Below are 20,525 nucleotides of genomic sequence, written 5' to 3'. Positions count from 1 at the left end.
AGGGGGGGGGGGGGAGGATTTTAGTTCGTTTATTTTTCTACTACTCACATGTAGGCTAGAATTACTGACTTTGTTTTGGTTTTGGAGGAGGGGGTTAAATCCATTTGCTCATTTAATTTCTCTTCTCACTCCCAAATTAGATAGAAAAGCTTCACATCTCTCCTAATAATTTGTTATCCGAATAATCTGTGGACTAATACTATTATGCTTCATTATATCCATTCAGTGGGCTGGAATGCTGCATTGCAGAACATTTGAAAACTGTGGCTTATCAAGAAACTTAAGAAATATTTTTTTGGTTGGCCATATCATAACATTTCAAAAAACTATCAAAACTCAAAAGAGCTAAGCTCACAACACTCCCACAAAGATAACCTCTGGCTCCAACAGTTGATAGGCAGGATACACAGATCAGTGCCCTCAGGCATCACTGGCTGGTGTCAAGCTCGTAAATCAGCTCTCTGTCTGTCAACCAATTTGACTCAGTCCAAGGAAGCTGTTCATATTGCTGTTAATAAGGTCAGGAAGGGCATCAGTTACAAACAATCAATTTCCACATAATTATATTTAATGTAGAACTGTTTTCATAGAATCATAGAATTGTCTAGGTTGGAAGGGACCTTTAAGATCATCTAGTCCAACCATCAACCTAACTCCGATTCACAGAAGTATTACTAGAAACACATAGCATAGGCCTGGATGAAATAGTTGTGCATATGTGCATCATTGGATTTTTGCATGCATTTTCAAATATTCTATACAAATCAAATGTTCACAGAATTACTGTATTAGTTGATTTATAACGACTCAGCTTCAAGTCCGAACTCTTCCTACCTGGATTAAATATGCCATCACCTTCTTCCCAGCCTATGAACTCAATCATTTTCTTGATGACTGCTTCTTCCACCAACAGAAACACAGGGGATACTTCATATGTATATCTGAATAAAAATAAAAGCACCATGAATGGTATTAAGAGTACAGAACTCATGCCACAGAATATTACTAAAACTAGGTAAATGTTTCTTCCACCTTTCTCTAATCTGTCAGAAACTGATCACCATCAGCAGTAAAACTCCAAACTAAAAACACTATAGATTTGACCCAGTAAAGCAACTGATTAGTTCCTGACAGCATCACATTGACACTTTCATTATCAAAGTAATACATCAGAATTTGCATTTAATGTAGGCCACACACTTAAATTTCAGCTATAATGACCTGTTGCAAGCAACAATTACTCTTTGTTTATATTTGCAAGTAAACAGTGGACAGGTAACCATTTGCATTCAACTCTGTGCAGAATCCTTCAAAGGAGACAACTGAGTAAGTCTGATTAATTCATTTTTATGCACTAAGTTAAAAAAAAAAAAAAAAAACAAGACCAAAATCTAGGTTTAAAAGTGTTAAAAACAAAGATGTCTACTCTTAAGCCCCACTTCACAAACTAGAAAAAAGGGGGAAAGCTGTTATTCCAAAATGCATGCTAATTTGTCATCAAGAAGACAGAGAACTACACTTACACACTTGGGTTCAGTGCTTCTGTAATGAAACGACCCACCAATGAGTAATAATCTATTCCAGCGTACAGCTGATTGAAAAATCTTGGATGACCTGAAAATACACATGAAAAGCAAGGAATGACAGAATATACATGAAAAGAGAATATATAACAGGCCTTGTCAGCTGAATGCTGATCACTGCAAACCACAATTCACTCCATCATTCTCTCAGTATTTTCTGGACTTACTTTCCTTTACTTAAATTAGACAATGCTTTGAAAAGAAATATAATAATCACTTTCAGGTCCCTAAACAAGGTTTGAGAGATATAAGTAGTGCATTGAATGAGTGTGGGTTGTTCACAAGTTTTAGAAATCAAAAAAAGAAAGGGGATTGACAACTGAGTACACGCAGTGACTTTTAACAGTGGTCTTGAGAGGCCACAAATTTTGCTAAGCAGTAGAATACAGCAACCTGCCAGTCCCGGGCAGCTGTGCCTGTGCTCCCACCAAAGTCTCAATACTTTGGTATGGATGGAGAAAGGCAGTATTACAGCTTGGAAAACCTTGCTGCAGATTTAAAATGACAAGTTCATAGAATTGGTTTACCTGCGTTGAAACTCTGAGATATAACTAATTATGAGAAAAGTCTACACTATTGCTGACTATAAAAGGAAGTCAGTTCAGCAGCGGGATCATCACCTAAATTTTAATCCACAGCATAGTGCTTTTACATGCAAAATCAGGTAAACTGTATGGTTCCATTTATATTATATCTGGGGCTTCAATAAATGTTTATACTTAGATTAAAGACTATTTGCACAGCCTATTTTTATATACAATATCCTTTCTAAGGTGACATAGTGTAACAAATAAAAATCTGAAGGCAATTTGCAAAAGATAAACAGAACACCTTCCAGTAACTCAGTAACTATATCTGCATATTATTAGCACACTCCCCCTGTAGATCAGTATTGCTGTTTTTCCATGGTTTTCAAAGGCATGTGTGTACTCGCAGAATTATTTTATGGTTTTTACTTTGTAGCAATAGTGACTGTAGCAGGGAATATGCCCTGGAAACGCACAACTAACTATATCAATTCTCACTTTCCAAAACACAGCCTAAGCTATGGCACATCTGAAATCCTGAGCTACCGATCCACAGCCCTGTTTCCTGAACAGATGTTATTCATCCCTTTTTGCTAAGACTGAATTATACTACCCATGCTGCAGAAAGGTTAGCTGTAGAGAACTAATCCTGCAGAGATGTGGTGTACTGTCTCTGAAACACTGCAGGCTCTCTTCTCACAGTGTCTGGAACAGGAATTACTGCCTATCAGCAAATTAACACCCTACAAGAGTATTGCTCAAAAAGAGCAACAGTAAGTGTAGGGTAATCATCACTAAGAATGTATGAGGGCAATGATGGTAGCTCCACTCCTCACCACTCAGACTGCAGGAAATCACACACAAAGTTCCTTCTCCTGCCTGTTCTGCTAGACTGTTTTATCATACCCATCTAGGTGACTTTCACAAGACTTCAAAATGACAGAATCTACCACTAATGTCAATAGCATTGCAAGAATTAGTTTTCGATTAGGTTGCCACAATTACACATTTTAGTCCAACCTATGGTGACCAGCGTTCAGTCAAACAATTGAAACACAGCCAAATGTTTGCATACTTGTATAGGCAGGCAGAAAACAAACATTCACACCCCTAGCTCCCTGAAAGGTGACAGAACTTCCTAAACATTATCCTGCCTTCCTAGGTTAGCATACAAAATAACTCCACTAGAAATCACATTCCTACTGGTTTTGACGCTGTATTGTATGACATCCCGGCAGAGTTGCAGGAGTTTCTGATGAGATTCCCCAGTGTCCCGCATTTCCAGGTCAAGAATCTGCTTCAGTGTTTCAGGGTCTCGCCACTCACAAACCTAGTGATGTGGAGGGAGGGAGGAAGGGAGGGAGACACCAGCAGTGAGCAGGTTAGACGAGAGAAAGAGGCTATAAAGGTACAAGGTAAGCACCACATTCAGCACTGGTTTCACAGCTCTGCCCATTGCAGTGCAGCGTGCCACCAGAAAATATCTCTGGTAAACTGGTCTCACGGGGTCTTGGTTGTATTGTGTCTCACGCATTGCTTGACCATAAAAATCAGAGTGGGGAATGCTGGAAGGCAAGAGGCCTGCGGGTCACATCAGCTAAGGATTTGAAATCACAGCATTTTCAGATGCTGTTCTGCCAAGCAGTGGGAGCACCCAGTGCATGCCCAAAGGCAAGTACATTTTATTTTCAGCCCCTCTTCCCACACAGCCCATAAGTGGAGGTTTTGCAAAACCCATAGAAATCTCATAACGTTGCCCTTTCACAGCGGTACCGCATGTGCTGTTCCTCCTCCAATACTAGTGACCCTGAGGAAAATAGAAGTAGCTCGCCTGACCCCAAACAAGAAAAACACTGCATCCATTTGTCATATCAAAGAAACTGACCATTGTACTCTGAGACCAAAAAAAGTCATTATTTTCTGGCAAATATGTATGCTAATTATGTTATTGAAAGGTTTTAGAATATGATCTTTCTTAATTTGGAAGGCTGTCGTCTTATTTCAGAGCCAGGCATGGGCTAGAACCAATTTTGAGGCTGCTTAAAGTGCAATAAAATACAGCTTAGAAAAAATTACTTTAGTGATCACTATGTCTATTGCAACTGCTCAACAACATTTTTTTGCTTTACCTTTTCTGTTACATCATCAGCTTTCTGGATGACTTCTTCCATTATAATCTTACAGGCCTCTTCCACAAACTTCTCTCCTGCCTTTGCATCCATTATCGGACCATTTAGGACAACCCCATCCACCAAAACAGCATTCCTCTTCTTCTGGAGCATGTCCTGTTTGCAATTACCAGCTGTAAGATAAATAACTTACCATTAGAACAAGGCCTAGACAACTAAATCATGAACTAAAAAACTATTCTTCCATTGCTGAAGATTTAGTCTACTTAAGAAAAAAAAATTCACATGGACATTTCTCATGCACATTTTTTGGTGAAAGAATCTTGACAGCCAAAAAACCCCAACATGTGTTACTTCAAACCTAGATTGTTATTATATAGGTAATAATAGCCTACTCTATTGTATCTACTGCTTCTGTAGCATACAAAAGCATGCAAGGCACCTTCCAAACACAGAGGAAAATACATTTCTGTCCTAGAATATGATATAGCTGGATAAACAGAAATAAAGTGCAAGATAATAGGCATTTTTCTTAGCTGAAAATGTTTCCCTCCAAGTCATCCCTCCTGCTCCCCTTTTTTTCATTAAATAATTTCCAGCTTCATTTCCTTGATCTTTATGCTGTTTCTTCCCACCAGACAGTCCTATTGCTCTGAGTCTTCTGCACCTTCTGTGAAGTGTTTCACTGACCCAAAATCCATGAAAATAAAACCTTTTGAGATTGCTGTCAATATCACACACCTGTACTTCTCTCCTTTCTTGCCTTCTGCTATTAAGTGCCCTCAATCACTAATTACAGTAATTTGCTGTGCAGATTATCTTGTTTGTTCACTTCAACCATGCTCTTTCTTGTCCCTCACCTATCCACAAGAAGTACTCTCCTGATGTGTTCCATGGACACATTGCTACTTCCTTCTTTACATCACTTCTGAAAGCACATCCAAGATGCTTATAAGACACTGGTCAACAGCAGCAACCACGTATCCATTTCATGTATTGATTTCATACGGCAAGATCAGGACTCCAGTTTTAATCAATGTAAGGATAAAGACGAAAGTGAGACATTTGGAGATATCAAGGGAACAGACATTTGAAACAGTATAGCACTGAAAGAAGAAGCGGTAACTTCCATATCCAAATTATCTGGGTTACAGACAGCACCTGTCCACTGATCTCGCTCTAGAATAGCTAAGATCTATGAAGCCAGACAGCATGGCTTTGGAGGTTCTTCTTCAGCTACAGTGAGGACAGTGGAAGGGTAAAGATGTATAAAGGAGAAAGCTTTACGCCCGAAACGACTTTATCTTCTACTTTACTTTTTGCTCCAGTTATAAATTATAGAAAAAAGGCAACTTTTTTCACAGGTCTAAACAAACAACTGAATTTCCAGAAGACTGCCAGACACTGCAGTCTGAAACATTCATCATATTTATCATAATTACAGTCCCTTGTGTGCTTGACGAAATAGAACAGCAGGAATACAGCCTAGGAAGGTGGGTGATTTGAGGTCCATTGATTGAAAGAAACCCTGTCAACCCCATGAGCTTTCATTTACTGATGACTCAGAAAAGCTATTCAGTTCTCTTTCACCTGTGAGGACAGATATGACAAACAAGATCAAATTCTAACATGAGGTGGAGCCGCAGGCTTCCCATAGAGCTAAAGACAAAAATGAGACCCTCACACTCTGCATTTCTGACCAGAGTAGCATTTCACTGAGCAGATTAGCCTTCAGTACATTGTTACTGTAGGAGAGGCATAAGTGTTCTTGTGCAATAGATACAGAACAAGCAGATAAACAGAACTCAACAGGCAAAGAGGGAAAATCCCAGACATCAGAAATGTCAATTTTCATCATGCTTCCCAGCACAGCACAGGCACTGTACAGAAATTGCAGCTTTGGAAAAGTCTTAGAGTTTTTTCTCTGAAAACACAAAGTAGTAGGTCAAGTTTACAAGACTTAAAACTCCAGGTATTAACAAGAAATAAGGAATTGGAAGGCACCACATCTTTGGACAGACAGAACAGGGACTATTTTTTGATTAAGATTATTTGATGCATAAACAGCTGTCTTAAAAAAATAGTATCTCAGTCTTGCCATGTCAAAGGTGTATGTTTCTATGAAAAAGAAGACAGGATCTGAAAAAACATTGTAGGAGATTAATGCCTACCACAGAGCACAGATACTGAAACTTCCTTTTGTTACAGGAAGAAGAAACAGAACAGCAAAAGAACTTACTAACTCCCTTTTTTTGCTCTGCTCCATCCCTTGGGTCTCTGCTAGAACTAGAGCTGCGCAAAAGCTTTCTATTGGTAACTCCATCAGCCCTATTTCTGATACTTTTGCACAGAGATGCCATACTAGTACTTCCATGACTTTACAGTGATCTCTTCCAGTGATTCTATGAAAAGCAAAAGCAGAACTTTACATTACTTTTTCTACCTAGGTCTTCAGGGGGTTGGGTGATGTGTCTAACAACAGTTCCCTATTTGAAGCACGTCTATTCCCCTCTACACAGAGTTTTACAGTCTCCATAGGGCACTTTGAGGAGCCTGAGAAAGAAGACATCCTCTGGAAAATGGATAATAACCTAAACTTAGATCCAACACATCTGTTTCGGGCCTCAGGCAGAGTCTATGAAACAGCAAGGCAAAGGAGAGGGGTCAGAAAGGAGGGGAAAAGAGCCTTTACGTTAACGGCAATTTATCTGTGTAAGGCAAAGAGTTCAGGACTTAGTCCACAATATATTTCATTAAATAGAGCACCTTGCAGTTATTTACCACTTTCTCAATATTTTTTTTTGTTATCACTTGCCATTTCAATCTGAACTTGCTGACCTAAATTCTGCCTTGAACCTGCATTGGACTATTCCTGGAGATTAACATGAACTACTACTTCACAATCAACAGCTAAATCAAGGCCCAAACGTACACATTTTCTGAGGTAAAGGTGTCCAGGTTTTGCAAGCCACTATTTAAGAACACAGAAACAGACTCCTAAGCAGACTCAGAAAACAGACTTCCAGAAAGTATATCAAATGCAATTTCAGCCAAATGGCTCCAGGCTTGAAACAGCACTAAAACTTTACCAAATGGAAGTGCTTCAAACAGGGAAATGAAGGATTATTGACTGTTTAAGACATCCTTCTGCAAAAGAGAAGACTCGATCCTGCTCCAATTGAAGGTAATTGGGCATTTAGCCACTGGCTTCAGCAGCAGCAGAACCAAGCCCGTAATTCTCACATTTCATCCTGAATGAAATAGTCTATTACAGAAGCCTGAGGATTTCCAACCAGCATTTCATTTTTATCATCAATATTATTTTCCTAGCAGAAAACAAATTAATTGGAGCTGAAATTATGTACAGAAAAATAAACATTTTTCAGATGTTTCTGTATCTTTATGTAAGCACTACCAAGTATTTTAAAACCTGCATCTGTGTTTCCATAAACATAGAGAAACTTCCACTGCTAAATTCTCGCACGACAAAAAGAAACTGGAGCCTTGTACTTGGCACGTTCTGACAACATTTGGGAGAGTAGAATAAAATGCCCAGAAAGATTTACTGCTTGCAAGGAAAAGGCAGAAACAGAAGGGGGTGGTTGTGGAGGAGTAGCTTGTGCTTGAATGCCAGAGCCAAATCCTGCTCAAGTTTACACTGTACTAGCACCACTATTTAATTGAAAGCAAAAGGCTGGCTTTGACCAAAGGTTGATTTCTGCTTTGTAATGAATACAGTAATAATTGGCAGCATTAATCAGAAACAAACTTTAAACTTCTCAGCCTGTATGATCTAGTCATTGTTCCTCTTTCAGAAGACCTCAGTATTTTCTTTTAGTGTGTCCAGAAAAAAAAAAAGAAAAAGAAAGAGAACTTCAGTGTCAAGACTCCACACCACCACATTTAATGGATTACTGTGATGCCATATCACGTATCAAAGCATTAACACATATACCTATCTGGTACTATGCAGCTATTTGAGTCCCCTGGCATACATAATCTTTACAGCCACTTTCGTGTCTTTAATCACTCTTTCTGTATGTTTACAACTGAAGTAAAGCCACCCCAGTTTTAAGGCAAAATACATTGTTTGTTAGTAAACTGATTTCCTAGGCCAAGTAAAGGCAATGCAGGTTTCTTAGAATCCAGTATAAAAGTTGATTTGGTATCCTGGGAAAGCCATTCACGTGGAAAAAAAAAGCAGGCCCATGCAATTGCCCCTGTACTACATGCTCCTGTTTTGGAGGTTTACGGACCAGGCTGCGGACAGAGATGAAGTTGGGTCCTTCCCTTCAGAAGGTCTGCAACAGACCCCCCCACAGGAATCCTCCGACTGTGAAAATGCAAACGTGACCTTTCTAGAGCAGGACACGCGGAAAACAAAAGCGCTTGTGTCCAAGCAAAAAAGCCCCTGAATAGACTCTTTGAGCACACTGCCAGCACTGAACGGCCGCAGTGCAACAAACAGGTCCTATTCTCCATCCCACACCTGCATTTCCCATTCTGAAAGGAAAGGTTGGGAGGAGAAAGAGAAATCTGGAGAGGAGCCCCAGCGATGACAGGGAATGCAAGGTCTGCAGCTGGGAGAGAGGTTCTGCTGCCAGAGATGTTTCCAGAGACCTGAGGGGACACCCTTATCAGTTGAATGTTCATGACTTCTTGGGCCCATTCACTGTGTCAAGCGCTTGCTATACACAACAGTACTAGGCAGGATATGCTAAAAAATAAAGAAATAAAAATCATAAAAGCAGCATACAGAAGTTAAGAAACAAGAATCAGGAATCTTTATGCATCCAAACCTCAGGAACTGATGTTAATATTTAATAACAACTTCTCAATGCCCTAACCAATTACCTGCAGGAATGATTCATGCTGTAACATTTCCAATTAGGAAGAAAGGCTGTGGAGAATTGGAATTCACCTTGATGCGAAACTGAGAAACGGCAAATGCCAACTATGAAATGGAAATCCCTACTCCTTGACCCCAATGAGATTCTCGCAGCTCACATGCTCTAATTTTTAACATCTGCCAACAGTGTAGGAAGCTTTTATTTTAATTAGAAGGTGCACGTTGATAATGAACATTTAATGAAGGTTCCTTTTTCTGTGGAAAAGTGAATATATTTGCAACATCCAAGTCAATCACAGGCACTGTGCATGGGATAGCAAAGTTAACAATTTCAGGAGGCTAAGTTCAGACAGAAGCCATGCATATATGTGTGACCCACATCGAATATAAAGAATCCCTGAGACTTCTCTGCTTCCCACTGGAAAAAATTGAAGTGAAAATACAGTTGGTTTTTTTTTTTCCAAATGGAAGTCCTGCAACTTGATTTACAAGAGTCCATGACAGCCTGTAATTTCATGCAAGAACTATATTTTTAGTCATAATATAAAAACAATTTTAAACTCCAGTCTTTCAAAAATCAACTAAGAAAGCAGTAATTTACTAAACTGAGTTTTCTGGAATTCAACACAAACTAAAATGTAAAAATAGATGAAAAAGCTAGATTTCATTTTAGGAAGTTTTACCTCTACATTCAGGTTACAGTCAAAACAACTTTTTGCCTCTCACTTTTTCTTATCATCATAAACGCTTCTATATTTTCTGTTTCCTACAAAGGATTTCCAATTACTGCTCACTAACTTATTTCTAGAACATTGCTCTGAGATATACCCTTATTTGCTAACATAGGGAAGCTACAGCATAGTAAATTGGGATGTAACTTTCCAGCCCACTAGGTCCTCTAAACTAGTTCTTAAGTGGACATTCCTAATTTATTAGCATAGTATGTATAGCAAAGTAGTTCAATCTACTTTCAAAATGGAGTAAGCTGCCTTGCACAGACTATTATACTGTTGCTGGTCACACCAGCAGAAACCAGTCACACAGATGAAGGACCTGGCAGGGCTCTGGACCCATCACTTTGGATCCTGCCTGCCTTGATTTTCCTATGTGGTTCTGAGAAACCACTCCTGAGCTGCAAGAGGTCCAGCTGCTGGGTGGCAAGTACCAGCAGAAGACACAGGTAGTCCTTTTCAAGAGCAGCAGCCTGGATGATGCCTGGTAGAAGCACAGATCTGACCATGCTATCCATGCTAGGGTTCACCAATGAGACTGTGTGATCCCTGCCCCAGCAATGCAACTGAAAGAGGCCCAAACAAAGCCCATGCCACCTGCAGTGATCCCAGTCTTCCATTTTTCCTCTATGAAAGGCAGATGATGAATAACAAATTTGGAGGTTTTTTTGACCATGCCAAAACTTTAATCAGTCATTTAAGATCAACATCAGCCCTGCAACCAAATACCAGGTACATACAGCATTTGTTGCTTGCTCTTTCCCCTTCAGCCAGGTGTAACAGCTTTTTAACATGATATATTGGCCCCAAAGGGGCTCAGTAATCCCGGAACAATGGAGCAGGCCTGCTTGAGAAAAATGAGTTTAAGCAGCTCAATGAGACGTAAGCTGTCTTGCAGTGTAACTAGGGGGGATGCCAAGCCACTTATGAGACAACCTTTCTTACTGAAACCCTGACATTTGCCAATGGATAAGAACATATTTATGAGGCTTTTCAGCTTACATAAGGTGAGACATGGCAAAGGGCAGGGACATCCAAGCTTTAGAGCCAAAAGCTCTTCCAAATTACCTAGATGTAGCCAACTACTGTGTAGAGTTATTGCTGCTTTGCTGACAAAAGACCTTGGTTACTGAGAACCACCTCCCTCATCATATTTACAGCACTGAAAAACCCCTATCCAGTGACTTTTTCTTTAAAGACACTTCTATTAGCTGACACCTAACAAGATTTTCATTTCAAATAATCAAGATCACATATACTGAAGAAACAGTAATAGAGATGGACATGCATAAATTTGAACCAGGTCAAGATCACCTTTTATGACCCTTAGACTAGCCCTGACAGTAATCATCGACAGGAACAACCTCCACTGACATGCCACAAAGCATTGCCTTTTAAACATATTATTCCCTCATTGCACAGGTATAAACCCCATTAATGTTAAAATAAGGTAACCTGTGTGCACAGATCAGAGGATTAAAAAAAAAGGAGGGAAATGGCCCCAATTTTACCATGAGCTGCTGAGCATCCTTGAGTTATCACTGCTTTACAAACAACTACCTCCAACAACCTCTACTGTTTGTGACTCGAGACAAAGCAAAAAAGGCCGTGAGATATTTAACTTTTGATTTTTGCAAAGCTGAAACTACCTGAAGAGGTAGTTTCTGTAAACATTTGGGATGAGCACTAGGACTGACTATCCCAGATGTAACTGCAGGGAGGAGGTGGGGGAAGTCAGAGAAATACAAAGAGATCTATTTCAATGTGTCCATTTTGTCTGCCTTGAACATATAATAAATGCTTATGGAATACAAATGGTCTTTATAAAAAAGCAGGCTACTTAAAATAATCAAGAGCGGGGAAATTAAGGCACATGAAATCTAAACTGTTTAATAGGCAGTAATAGCTGAATCAGTATGCAACAAGATATCCCAATGCGTTAAAAAGTGACAATTCTTGGTTGTACAAGTGACAGCTTAAAAGATGCCTTAATCAAGAACGAAAAATTATTTACTGAACTTCTCAAATGTCAAATTAAGCTTCTTAAACGTTCATTAACTGCCAAGAAAATTCTTATTAATTTTAAAGCACAATGAACGCACTCACACAGATGGCTTTACTTGATGCAAACTTCTTTTCTTGCAAACCTATGTTTCCCTTCCTCTGACAAAGTGGTATTACCACAGATCCTCACATCTTTTTTATCAGATAGATTTATGACGCAGGAGAGATCCTATCCCTCTGCTCTGACCAAAATACTAACCCGAGCATCACATTACCAGAGCCGTAAAGTCACCCTAACTTCCAGTATGTTTTACCATGCTTCACATTACACCTGCTTGAGATAGCAACACAGCAACATCTTACATTAAATATCATCTCCCTCCCTACTCTGCTGGCAGACACAAACCACGTAATGCCCCAAACATACCATATATACACCAACCTGCCTGCCAGAAGTTAAAAAGCAGCTTATTACATAAATGCTGGCTGCTTCCTTCCTCTTGTGGTTTCCAGCTACAACTCTGTTTGTTGTACTTGATGAGATAGTAACTTGCTTGAGACTCTGCTTAATAGACTCAGCCTTTATGTCCAACAAGGGAACATCTCACCTTTTTTTTTTTCTCCAAATACAGAATTCTCCAGGCTTTCTCTATGCCAAAATGACCTTGGAAAGCCACCCTGATGCCAAATGACTGAAGGATATATGCAGTCAAGACCCGTTTCTGTCACTAGGAGTAGGAATTTACAACTTGGTCTTCACTCATACGTGGAATTTTGCTATCTTTTGTGTCAGTGAAGGCATAGACTAAAGACTCCTCTTACCTACCCCTGTCTTAAGTGTGGATGCACACTTGTTAGAAAAAAAGCTTTCAGGAGGTAGCAAAGACCTTACCACCTCAAGAACGTGAGCTTCATTTCTCCAGTGGCTCTCAATAATGAGCAAAATCTTTCCCAGATCCCAAATCACCTAAATCCACAAATAACCAGGGCACAATCAACATCCCCAGCAAAGGCTGCAGTGCAGCACAACTTCCTTCACCTGATGTGAAGTTCATTCACCAGACAGAAAACACAGCAAAGGTAAAGAGAAGACGGTACAGGGAGACTAATGAATTTCTGATGACAGGAAAGCAGACAGAAATTATACATGCTACTCATGAGGAAGGCAGAGGTACCAAAAAACCTGCAGCAACAAGGGTGGGGATCACATTATCACTGGACTCATTCCGTCTTCTCAGCATAACCCAATGGTTTTGGAAGGAAATCAGACTTTTGGTAGCATACTTGTGACAATATTTGAACCAGAACGCTTACTCAGCTGAAGGGAACACCAGGATCTCAGTGACTAAAAGAAGCTTATCTTTGATGTTGTCTTGGCAGAGGATATTAAGATAAGCTGCCTCTGAAGGGGATCACTTTTGGAGCTGCTGCCACTCATACAGTACTGCTGCTGGTACTTGCACGGTACAGCCTTAAGCACCCTAGAATATATCTACTACATACTACAGTTGTCATGCAACTTTACAAAGCTCATTCAATTTACAGCAAATTAAGAAAAAAGTAATTTTTGTCCTTAAATATTAAGTTTCTGGAGTTCTTACATTCTCTCAATTTCAAATATACTAATTCCATTTGGAGATTTTCCACTGATTGAGTGCTAATGTCACTCACCAACATGAGACACTGAACTTTTGGGAGACAAGCTAGGAGAGTTTCTCAACCTACAAGTAAAACCTTTTGTTAGTATTTTATCCATTCTTAGGGTAAAACTAAAAGAAACATATTAGATTCCAAGCCTTTTTGACTGCTTTCATAGAAGATTCCCAATTCGGTATAAGTGGAGAAACTCTTATCCAGAATATTGACCCTGTGGGAGGGAGAGGAGTGCCATCTGCAAGCACTTTTACTGTTTTCTGACTTAGCAACCAGTTTCCACTCACAAGACAAAGGAATTCCTCATTTCCTAACCTTGCAAATCGTGGCATACCTGAGGCAAGGCATACCACAATTTAGCCTCTTTTCATTTTCAATGCTTCCACAGAAGTCTCATGCCCGTAGCAGCCATCGGACTTCCACGTCGCCAACTTTCATAAACATACGGTCAGCTTTTATTTTTCATTACATAATGATACAAGGCCTTCCTGTTAACTCTGGTAAACAAGTTAGCTCGATAAGAGATTTATAAAACAAGATTAACTTCTTCTTTCCTCAGACCTTTCGCTCCAAGGCAAGCCATCATACTGCCATGTCTGTTTTATTCTGGCACCCGAAAGAAAATTAAATATAAAAGGCACCACTCTTTAAAGACTACATATTTTAGCAATATAGTGCTGCAATGCTTTTATAACACGTGGCAAACTCTGTACCTTATTAAACAGTTCTGGCTATGAAATTGCCACAGTTTAACAGAAGGAGGTTATAGATATTCCATAGGTATTTCTACAGGCCTCTCTCCTCATCTCCACACGCCACCGGGGAAGTTTGGGAGCCCTTCCCCAAGGCAGCCCTGCCCCTCCCGCACCTCGGCTGGCAACCGACCCCCTGCCTCCTCCTTCCGCTGCCCCGACGGCCCCCTCCTCCCCGCCGGTAGCCGCGGCGACTCAGCTCCGGGAGGCACCGAAAGCCCCGAGGGGGTCAGACACCGAGGCTCTTCCCTTCCCCGAGCCCCTCCGCCCAGCCTGAGGCGCGGCGGGAGGGAAGAGGCGGCTCTGGCCCCGCCCCGCCGCCCCCCCCCCCCCCGCCGGTAGCCGCGGCGACTCAGCTCCGGGAGGCACCGAAAGCCCCGAGGGGGTCAGACACCGAGGCTCTTCCCTTCCCCGAGCCCCTCCGCCCAGCCTGAGGCGCGGCGGGAGGGAAGAGGCGGCTCTGGCCCCGTTTACCCTCCATCTCGGCGTGGCGGTGGGAGCCGGCTGCGGACGGCAGGCACCTCCCCGGCCTGGCCTTGGGCCGCTCCCGCGTCGAGCCGTCCTGTGCCGTGCCGAGCCGAGCAGAGCCCGCAGCCCTCGCCCCGCACACCCGCAGCCGCCGCCTCCCGGCCGCCTATTAATACCCTCAGCGCCGCTGGCCCGCCGCCAGCCGCCTCCTCCGGCGGGGAAGGGAGGGGGGTTACCGGGGCACGGCCGGGCTCACTCACCGGAGGGCGGGGAGCCGCCCGTAGGGTTTCCCCGCCCGGCTGCGGTACACAAAGGAAAGTGTTTTTAATGCCCGGCAGCCCTTATTCCCCAAGGCGGGGGTTGGCAGCCGTCGGCCGCTGGGGTAAGGTTTGTTTCGATGCCTCAAAAGCCCGACCCGGTGGGTTAAAGGCCTCCTCGGGGAGCGGGCGGCTGGCTGCGGGACAGGACACCCCTGCCAGCCCCTCTCAGGACTGCTGTAAGGACCCCCCGGTGAGTTGTGGCTGACCTCCTTACTCCCGTTTATCCCATCCAGCGCCACACGGGCCTTCTTAATTTAATACTCATTCCTTTTCTACAAAAGGCATTAGTGCTGTCGTCACAGGAAGATCTGAAAGGGTCCAAAAATTCGCTACCAAAGGCCCCTAAAGCTCGTGTCCTCCATTAAAATTAAGTCCTGATTAAAGTTTGGCAAAGATTTTTGGAAGCTGGTGAAATATTCAGGCGTGAACTGAATGCTCATTCATGCAGTGGTAGTACAAGGGGTAATGGCTTGAAACTGGAAGATGGGAAATTTAGATAAGATATTAGGAAGAAATTCTTTCCTGTGAGGGTGGTGAGACACTGGAACAGGTTGCCCAGGGAAGCTGTGGCTGCCCCATCCCTGGAGGGGTTCAAGGCCAGGCTGGATGGGGCCTTGAGCAACCTGTCTGGGGGGAGGTGTCCCTGCCCAGTTGGAACTGGATGATCTTTAAGGTCCCTTCCAACCCAAACCAATCTACAATTCTATATTATATCCTAATTTTCCTTGTTTGTGAGGGAACAAATGTAGCCCTTTTCTAGCTTCAACTGCAGCCTCTACTAAGTCATTAAAAACTTCTCCAACTTGCAGAAGGTAATTTTGTAGTCCAATAGATATCCTACGCTGCAAGAGATAAGTATGTGAACCTCATTGTGGTTGATAAAAATGGTAGATATCACTAAATTAAAAGTTCGTAGTTGCCTGGGAACAAGTGATCGTGGCCTGATTGCATTCCTCATGGGTAAATGAAGACAGCCACAATTAAAACTACATATTTCTGCTGCTTCAAAACAGCTAATTTCCAGAAACCGAGAAAAACAGTAAGGGGAACTTAGAGAGCAAAATGGTGAGAACATCAAAAAAAAGGGACTCTCTTAAAGAATCCATAAAACAGCCAAACTACTATGAATTTGCAATCACAGAAGGCTGCAACTTTCCCATAAAAGCTCAAAGGTGGCAGTCAGAAATAAAGTGGAAAACAAAGAAATTGTATAAATTACAGTTGATATAATTACAGGTTACAATACTGAAAATTTATAAGGGAAGTTAATAGTCAGGCAAAAAATCTGTGGTTGTGAAAGCTAGACAAATGGGATGTTTTAAGTGTGTTAGGAATAAAAGAAAACCCAGTGGTGATACTGGCCCATCAATGAATGTAGTTCGTAAGTGGGTTTGTGCTCATGTGGAAAATGTAAATATGTTCAATAAGTACTTCTGTGCTACAAAAGAAACAAGTAGATGGATCTCAAGAGGACTATGAAGAACTGTTCCAGCCAGCTAGTAATTAAGAAAGATAGGATTCATGACCATTGTCTTATAAGTAAACTTAGATAACTGTTACTTCCAGTCCCAGAATAGATACTTGGGCTCTTTCAGCTTTTTTTAGTAAACTTTGGAAAACTTGTGAAGTTCCAAAAGGGTGCTAAAGTTATACCAGTAGTCAAAAAAGGGTAATTGCAATGACAGGAAAATACAGGACAATATCAGAACCCCAAATAATAATGGGAATAATAGATGTAATTTAAAAACATTTCAAATACAGGAATAGAAATAATTCCAGTCTTTTTTAGAAAGACCAGGTCTAATCGAACTTCTCTAAATTCAATCTCATCTTTCTTTGATGAGATTGCTCATTTGGGTAAGTGTATATTGATGCTTTAGGCTTTTAAGATAGTCTGAAAGAAAATGTAGTATCCCATGCTAACATTAAAGCACATGCTAAATTGACTAAGACTTGCCTAAATGACTGATGGCAAAAAGTAGCTGACAGTAAAGAACCTTCATCGAACGAGTATGTTTCTGTGAAAAGGGGGTCACATCTGAAAATGACACAAAGAAGAGAGAAATGGTAAAGGTAATAAGGACCAAGCAACCGCATGAAGTAGTTTGAATAACTGGGCCTTGTCAAATGAACTACATTTACTATAACTAAATCCCCGTAACAAGCATGAAGGATTGTAGGTGCTACGTACTGAGAGAGAGACAGCACTTGCTGAAGAAGATTTAGGGGTTATAGTCACCAACTCATCGTAAACATTCACTCTGACACGAGTAACAGGAAGGATTAATCTGCATCAGGGTGGTAGGGGGAGAGAGTTTTATCTCTGTTATCACTGATGAGACCAATCTAGTATACTGTGTTCCTGCCCATGTTTTGAAAAAAAAATGTTGAAAAATTGTAGAGGGGGCAGATTAGGAGCTGAAAATGTGATTTGAGAATTGAAGAAAAATGCTGCTAAGTGAGACTTAAAGAGCTCAATCTGTTTATCGTATCAAAAAGATTGACTTGATTACAGCATATAAGTACCTCTGTGGAGAAAAAAGTACTGAATTCTGAAGGGCTCTTTAATCTAGTGGAGAATGCCATAACAAGAAACTGTGGCAGAACTGAAGTCAGACAAATTCAAATGAAGCACACAGTTTTTCTTCTTACAGTGAAAATACATCACTGGAACAAGCTAACAAAGACACCAAAAAATTTTAATGGCTTTATGGCTCCCGACAAGGAGATGTCTTTCTGGAAGACCGGTTTTAACCAGATGCAGGCTACTGCCTTCAGTGCTTGTACATGTGTAAAATTTAATTACATAGAATACAGAGGAGATCAGACCATATGACTAAATGGTCCCTTGTGATATTATTTCATTATTTCTTGTTAACCTAAGTAAATATAAGAAGGGGTAGCTACTGGTGAGCAACTGCTCAAGATTATATTCTTTGTCAACTGACTACAATCAATCTCTATGAAAAACATGACTATCCCCAGTGTGTAGGATTTTAAATAATCGCAGTACATGTGACATTCTTGGCAAGCAGAGTATGAAATATCAAAAGACAATCAACGTTAGTCACCTGTTTTCATTTGTCAGTGCGCCAAGCTGACAAGATTTCAATTCATTTGGGTCACAAGGGAGCTCAGAAGAGCTTAAGTAGAAGCTGGAGAAAAGGGCAAAAGCATGAATCCGTTAAAAACACTGGCCATCAGACTTAGGTAACATGGTAATTAAACTGCAAGCTTTGAAATGCTGGCAGACAGACCAGACAACTAATTCTATATGCAATATTACACTAGTAAATATACATCACTTTTAAATATTTATGGGTTTCTTGCCCAGCTTGTGCATAAATGAATCAAGTTACCTCACCTGAAGCTATGATCCCCCATAATGAGCTGTGGATGCAATGAAGACTAAAAGGTTTGACACTGACAAGTAATACCTACCACTCTGAAAGCAGCCAGGACTACACAACTGAATTGTGTTGCACATAAACTATTGAAAACTGCTTTTAAACATTAATGAACTAACATTCTTCTTAAATTGTTGTATTTGCCAGGATGTGAACCTGCATCTTCTCTCATCTGTTCACAAAGTTGGCATGGCAATGTTCAGCTCAGTGCCCTTTCTGCTCTTACCACCTGTCCCCCTCCCTGAACTCTGTTATGTGCAGACACAATCTTCTCAGCAAATAAGGAACCTCCTCTAAACTATGTAGAAAACTGATGGTCATAAACAAATAGTTTAAACAATAGAATAAAAATGCATTTCTTACTGAAGTAACAATAAAGTGAGAGAAGGAGAGTTCATTTTGCAGTTTTTTTGATTTTGCTACCCCAAAATTCAAAAAAAGGAAGCTTTTCAAACAAGAAAATATTATCCAAAAGGGACTCAAAGACCTTGAACTGCCTAATTTTAGTACGCAAACCTTAACACCCTGTGGACAGTTCTGACTTCTAGAAATTATATACAAAAATGCCAGGCCCTTTAGAGGGTTTTAAGGACATAAGCTTTCAAAATCACCAGATCCATTTGCAAATCTAATCTGGAAGCTGCACAAAGCAGGGTCTCAGCTCTTTCTCTGACTTTTCCCCAGGAGAAGCTGTGGGGTCCATTTTTAGAATTACAAAGAATTCCCAAGTCCAAATGAAGTAAACAAAAGCTGCAGGATCCCTGCACTTGTGAAAATCAGATCCTGGTGCATTAATGCTTGAAGTGTCACGGTTACCTCTATTGGTATCAACATCACCTATGGAACTCAAACATTAGCAGTCTGGTGCAGGTAACTGAGACGGGGAAGAAAAAGCATTAAGAGGTTGAAGGGCATTCATTACCTTCTTGAGGCCTAGAGGAATAATGTTGCTGTGCTACTGGAGGCCAATCAACAGTGAAGACTGATCATTCTATACAGTAAAGTGAAGAAGTAGTCAGGCTCTCAAGTTGCAGCATCTGATGCCTTCAAAGGAACAATATGACATCAGCTGCCTGGCAAAACACATTGCTCAGAACACCAAGGCTCAAAAAACCAGAACATCAGTAGGTGAGGCTCGGACCCTAAAGGCATCAGCAAAGACAACAAAGCCGGCAGAATTCAAGCAGCAAAATATGGCTACAGAACACTTTCTGGAGATTATATTCTGCCTACAGAGGTGATAAAATGTCATTCTCTTGAGACACACAGAGGCATCGTACATACTATGAGGAGTCTAGATGGAAGAAAGCATGGGGAGCAGTTCACAAGCATAAAAAGCCTCTGCATCCTTAGGAGGCAGGACAATGACCTGTCAAATACCAGAACTCACAGCTGTCCCTGCTGGTGGTGCCAGTGAGACTTCAGCTTAAAAGAGTCAGAGGCACTGAAAGGACATCCAGCTTGGGCCTGTGGCAACCTCATGTTGCTAGCTTTATCCCCACTTGCTGCTCAAACGGAAGCTCACTCAAATTGTTAGCAAGTTTCTTGTGGTTTCATTAACCCAGTTTAGATACCCATGTTGTGTATTTAAATCTATTAAATCATCTATATTTTCTTGAAAAAAATAATAAAGTACTGGAATTCAAATAGGGCTATTTATAACCCTTGAACACGCAACCTTTCAAGACTGACTTTTGTTGATTCAAGTCAATAACGATAATTATAAATCTGGCTGTTATTATTCCCATGTTTAATAAAAGAAACCTTCCAACATACATTATTAAAGGGTAGACTACCTAAGGTGGCTGATCTCAAAAATGTAATACTATTTTTGAATAACTGATATGTCTTCTACATTTTCCTTTAATCAGTGTTGGCAAACCAGGTCGTGTCATATCCCTTCTCTAATGCTGATTTTGGTGGGAGTCAAAAGAATTTAAAACCTCATAGGAGGAGGAACCTTGCAGGATTTGGGAATCAGCATACTCTTTCACCCATTATGTTTTAATCAAATGTTTTCCTGGGGTAGATATGTGCTCTAGGAAAGATCCCCATGATAAAGTAATGCTTAACAAATCTCATTACTCGGGTTTATGAAGTCA

The 20,525-nt window shown here is 40.9% G+C and overlaps 1 protein-coding gene across 1 annotated transcript in view; it reads right to left on the bottom strand.

The window, feature by feature from the left end:
- The window catches only part of GADL1 (glutamate decarboxylase like 1), a 103,352-nt gene extending 88,528 nt beyond the window's left edge, over positions 1–14,824 (bottom strand). The window contains exons 1-5 of the mRNA XM_014937660.1: positions 14,703–14,824; positions 4,240–4,412; positions 3,314–3,440; positions 1,524–1,614; positions 835–941 (exon numbers count right to left, since the gene is read on the bottom strand). Coding sequence (XP_014793146.1) covers positions 835–941; positions 1,524–1,614; positions 3,314–3,440; positions 4,240–4,412; positions 14,703–14,709 — 505 coding nt within the window. The 5' untranslated portion in view covers positions 14,710–14,824. The remainder of the gene's footprint in view (positions 1–834; positions 942–1,523; positions 1,615–3,313; positions 3,441–4,239; positions 4,413–14,702) is intronic.
- Between the last annotated feature and the right edge of the window lie 5,701 nt (positions 14,825–20,525).

This window comes from Calidris pugnax, unplaced genomic scaffold, assembly GCF_001431845.1.
Source record: "Calidris pugnax isolate Ruff unplaced genomic scaffold, ASM143184v1 scaffold11, whole genome shotgun sequence".
NCBI lineage: Eukaryota > Metazoa > Chordata > Aves > Charadriiformes > Scolopacidae > Calidris > Calidris pugnax.
This window is presented reverse-complemented; position numbering and strand designations above follow the sequence as displayed.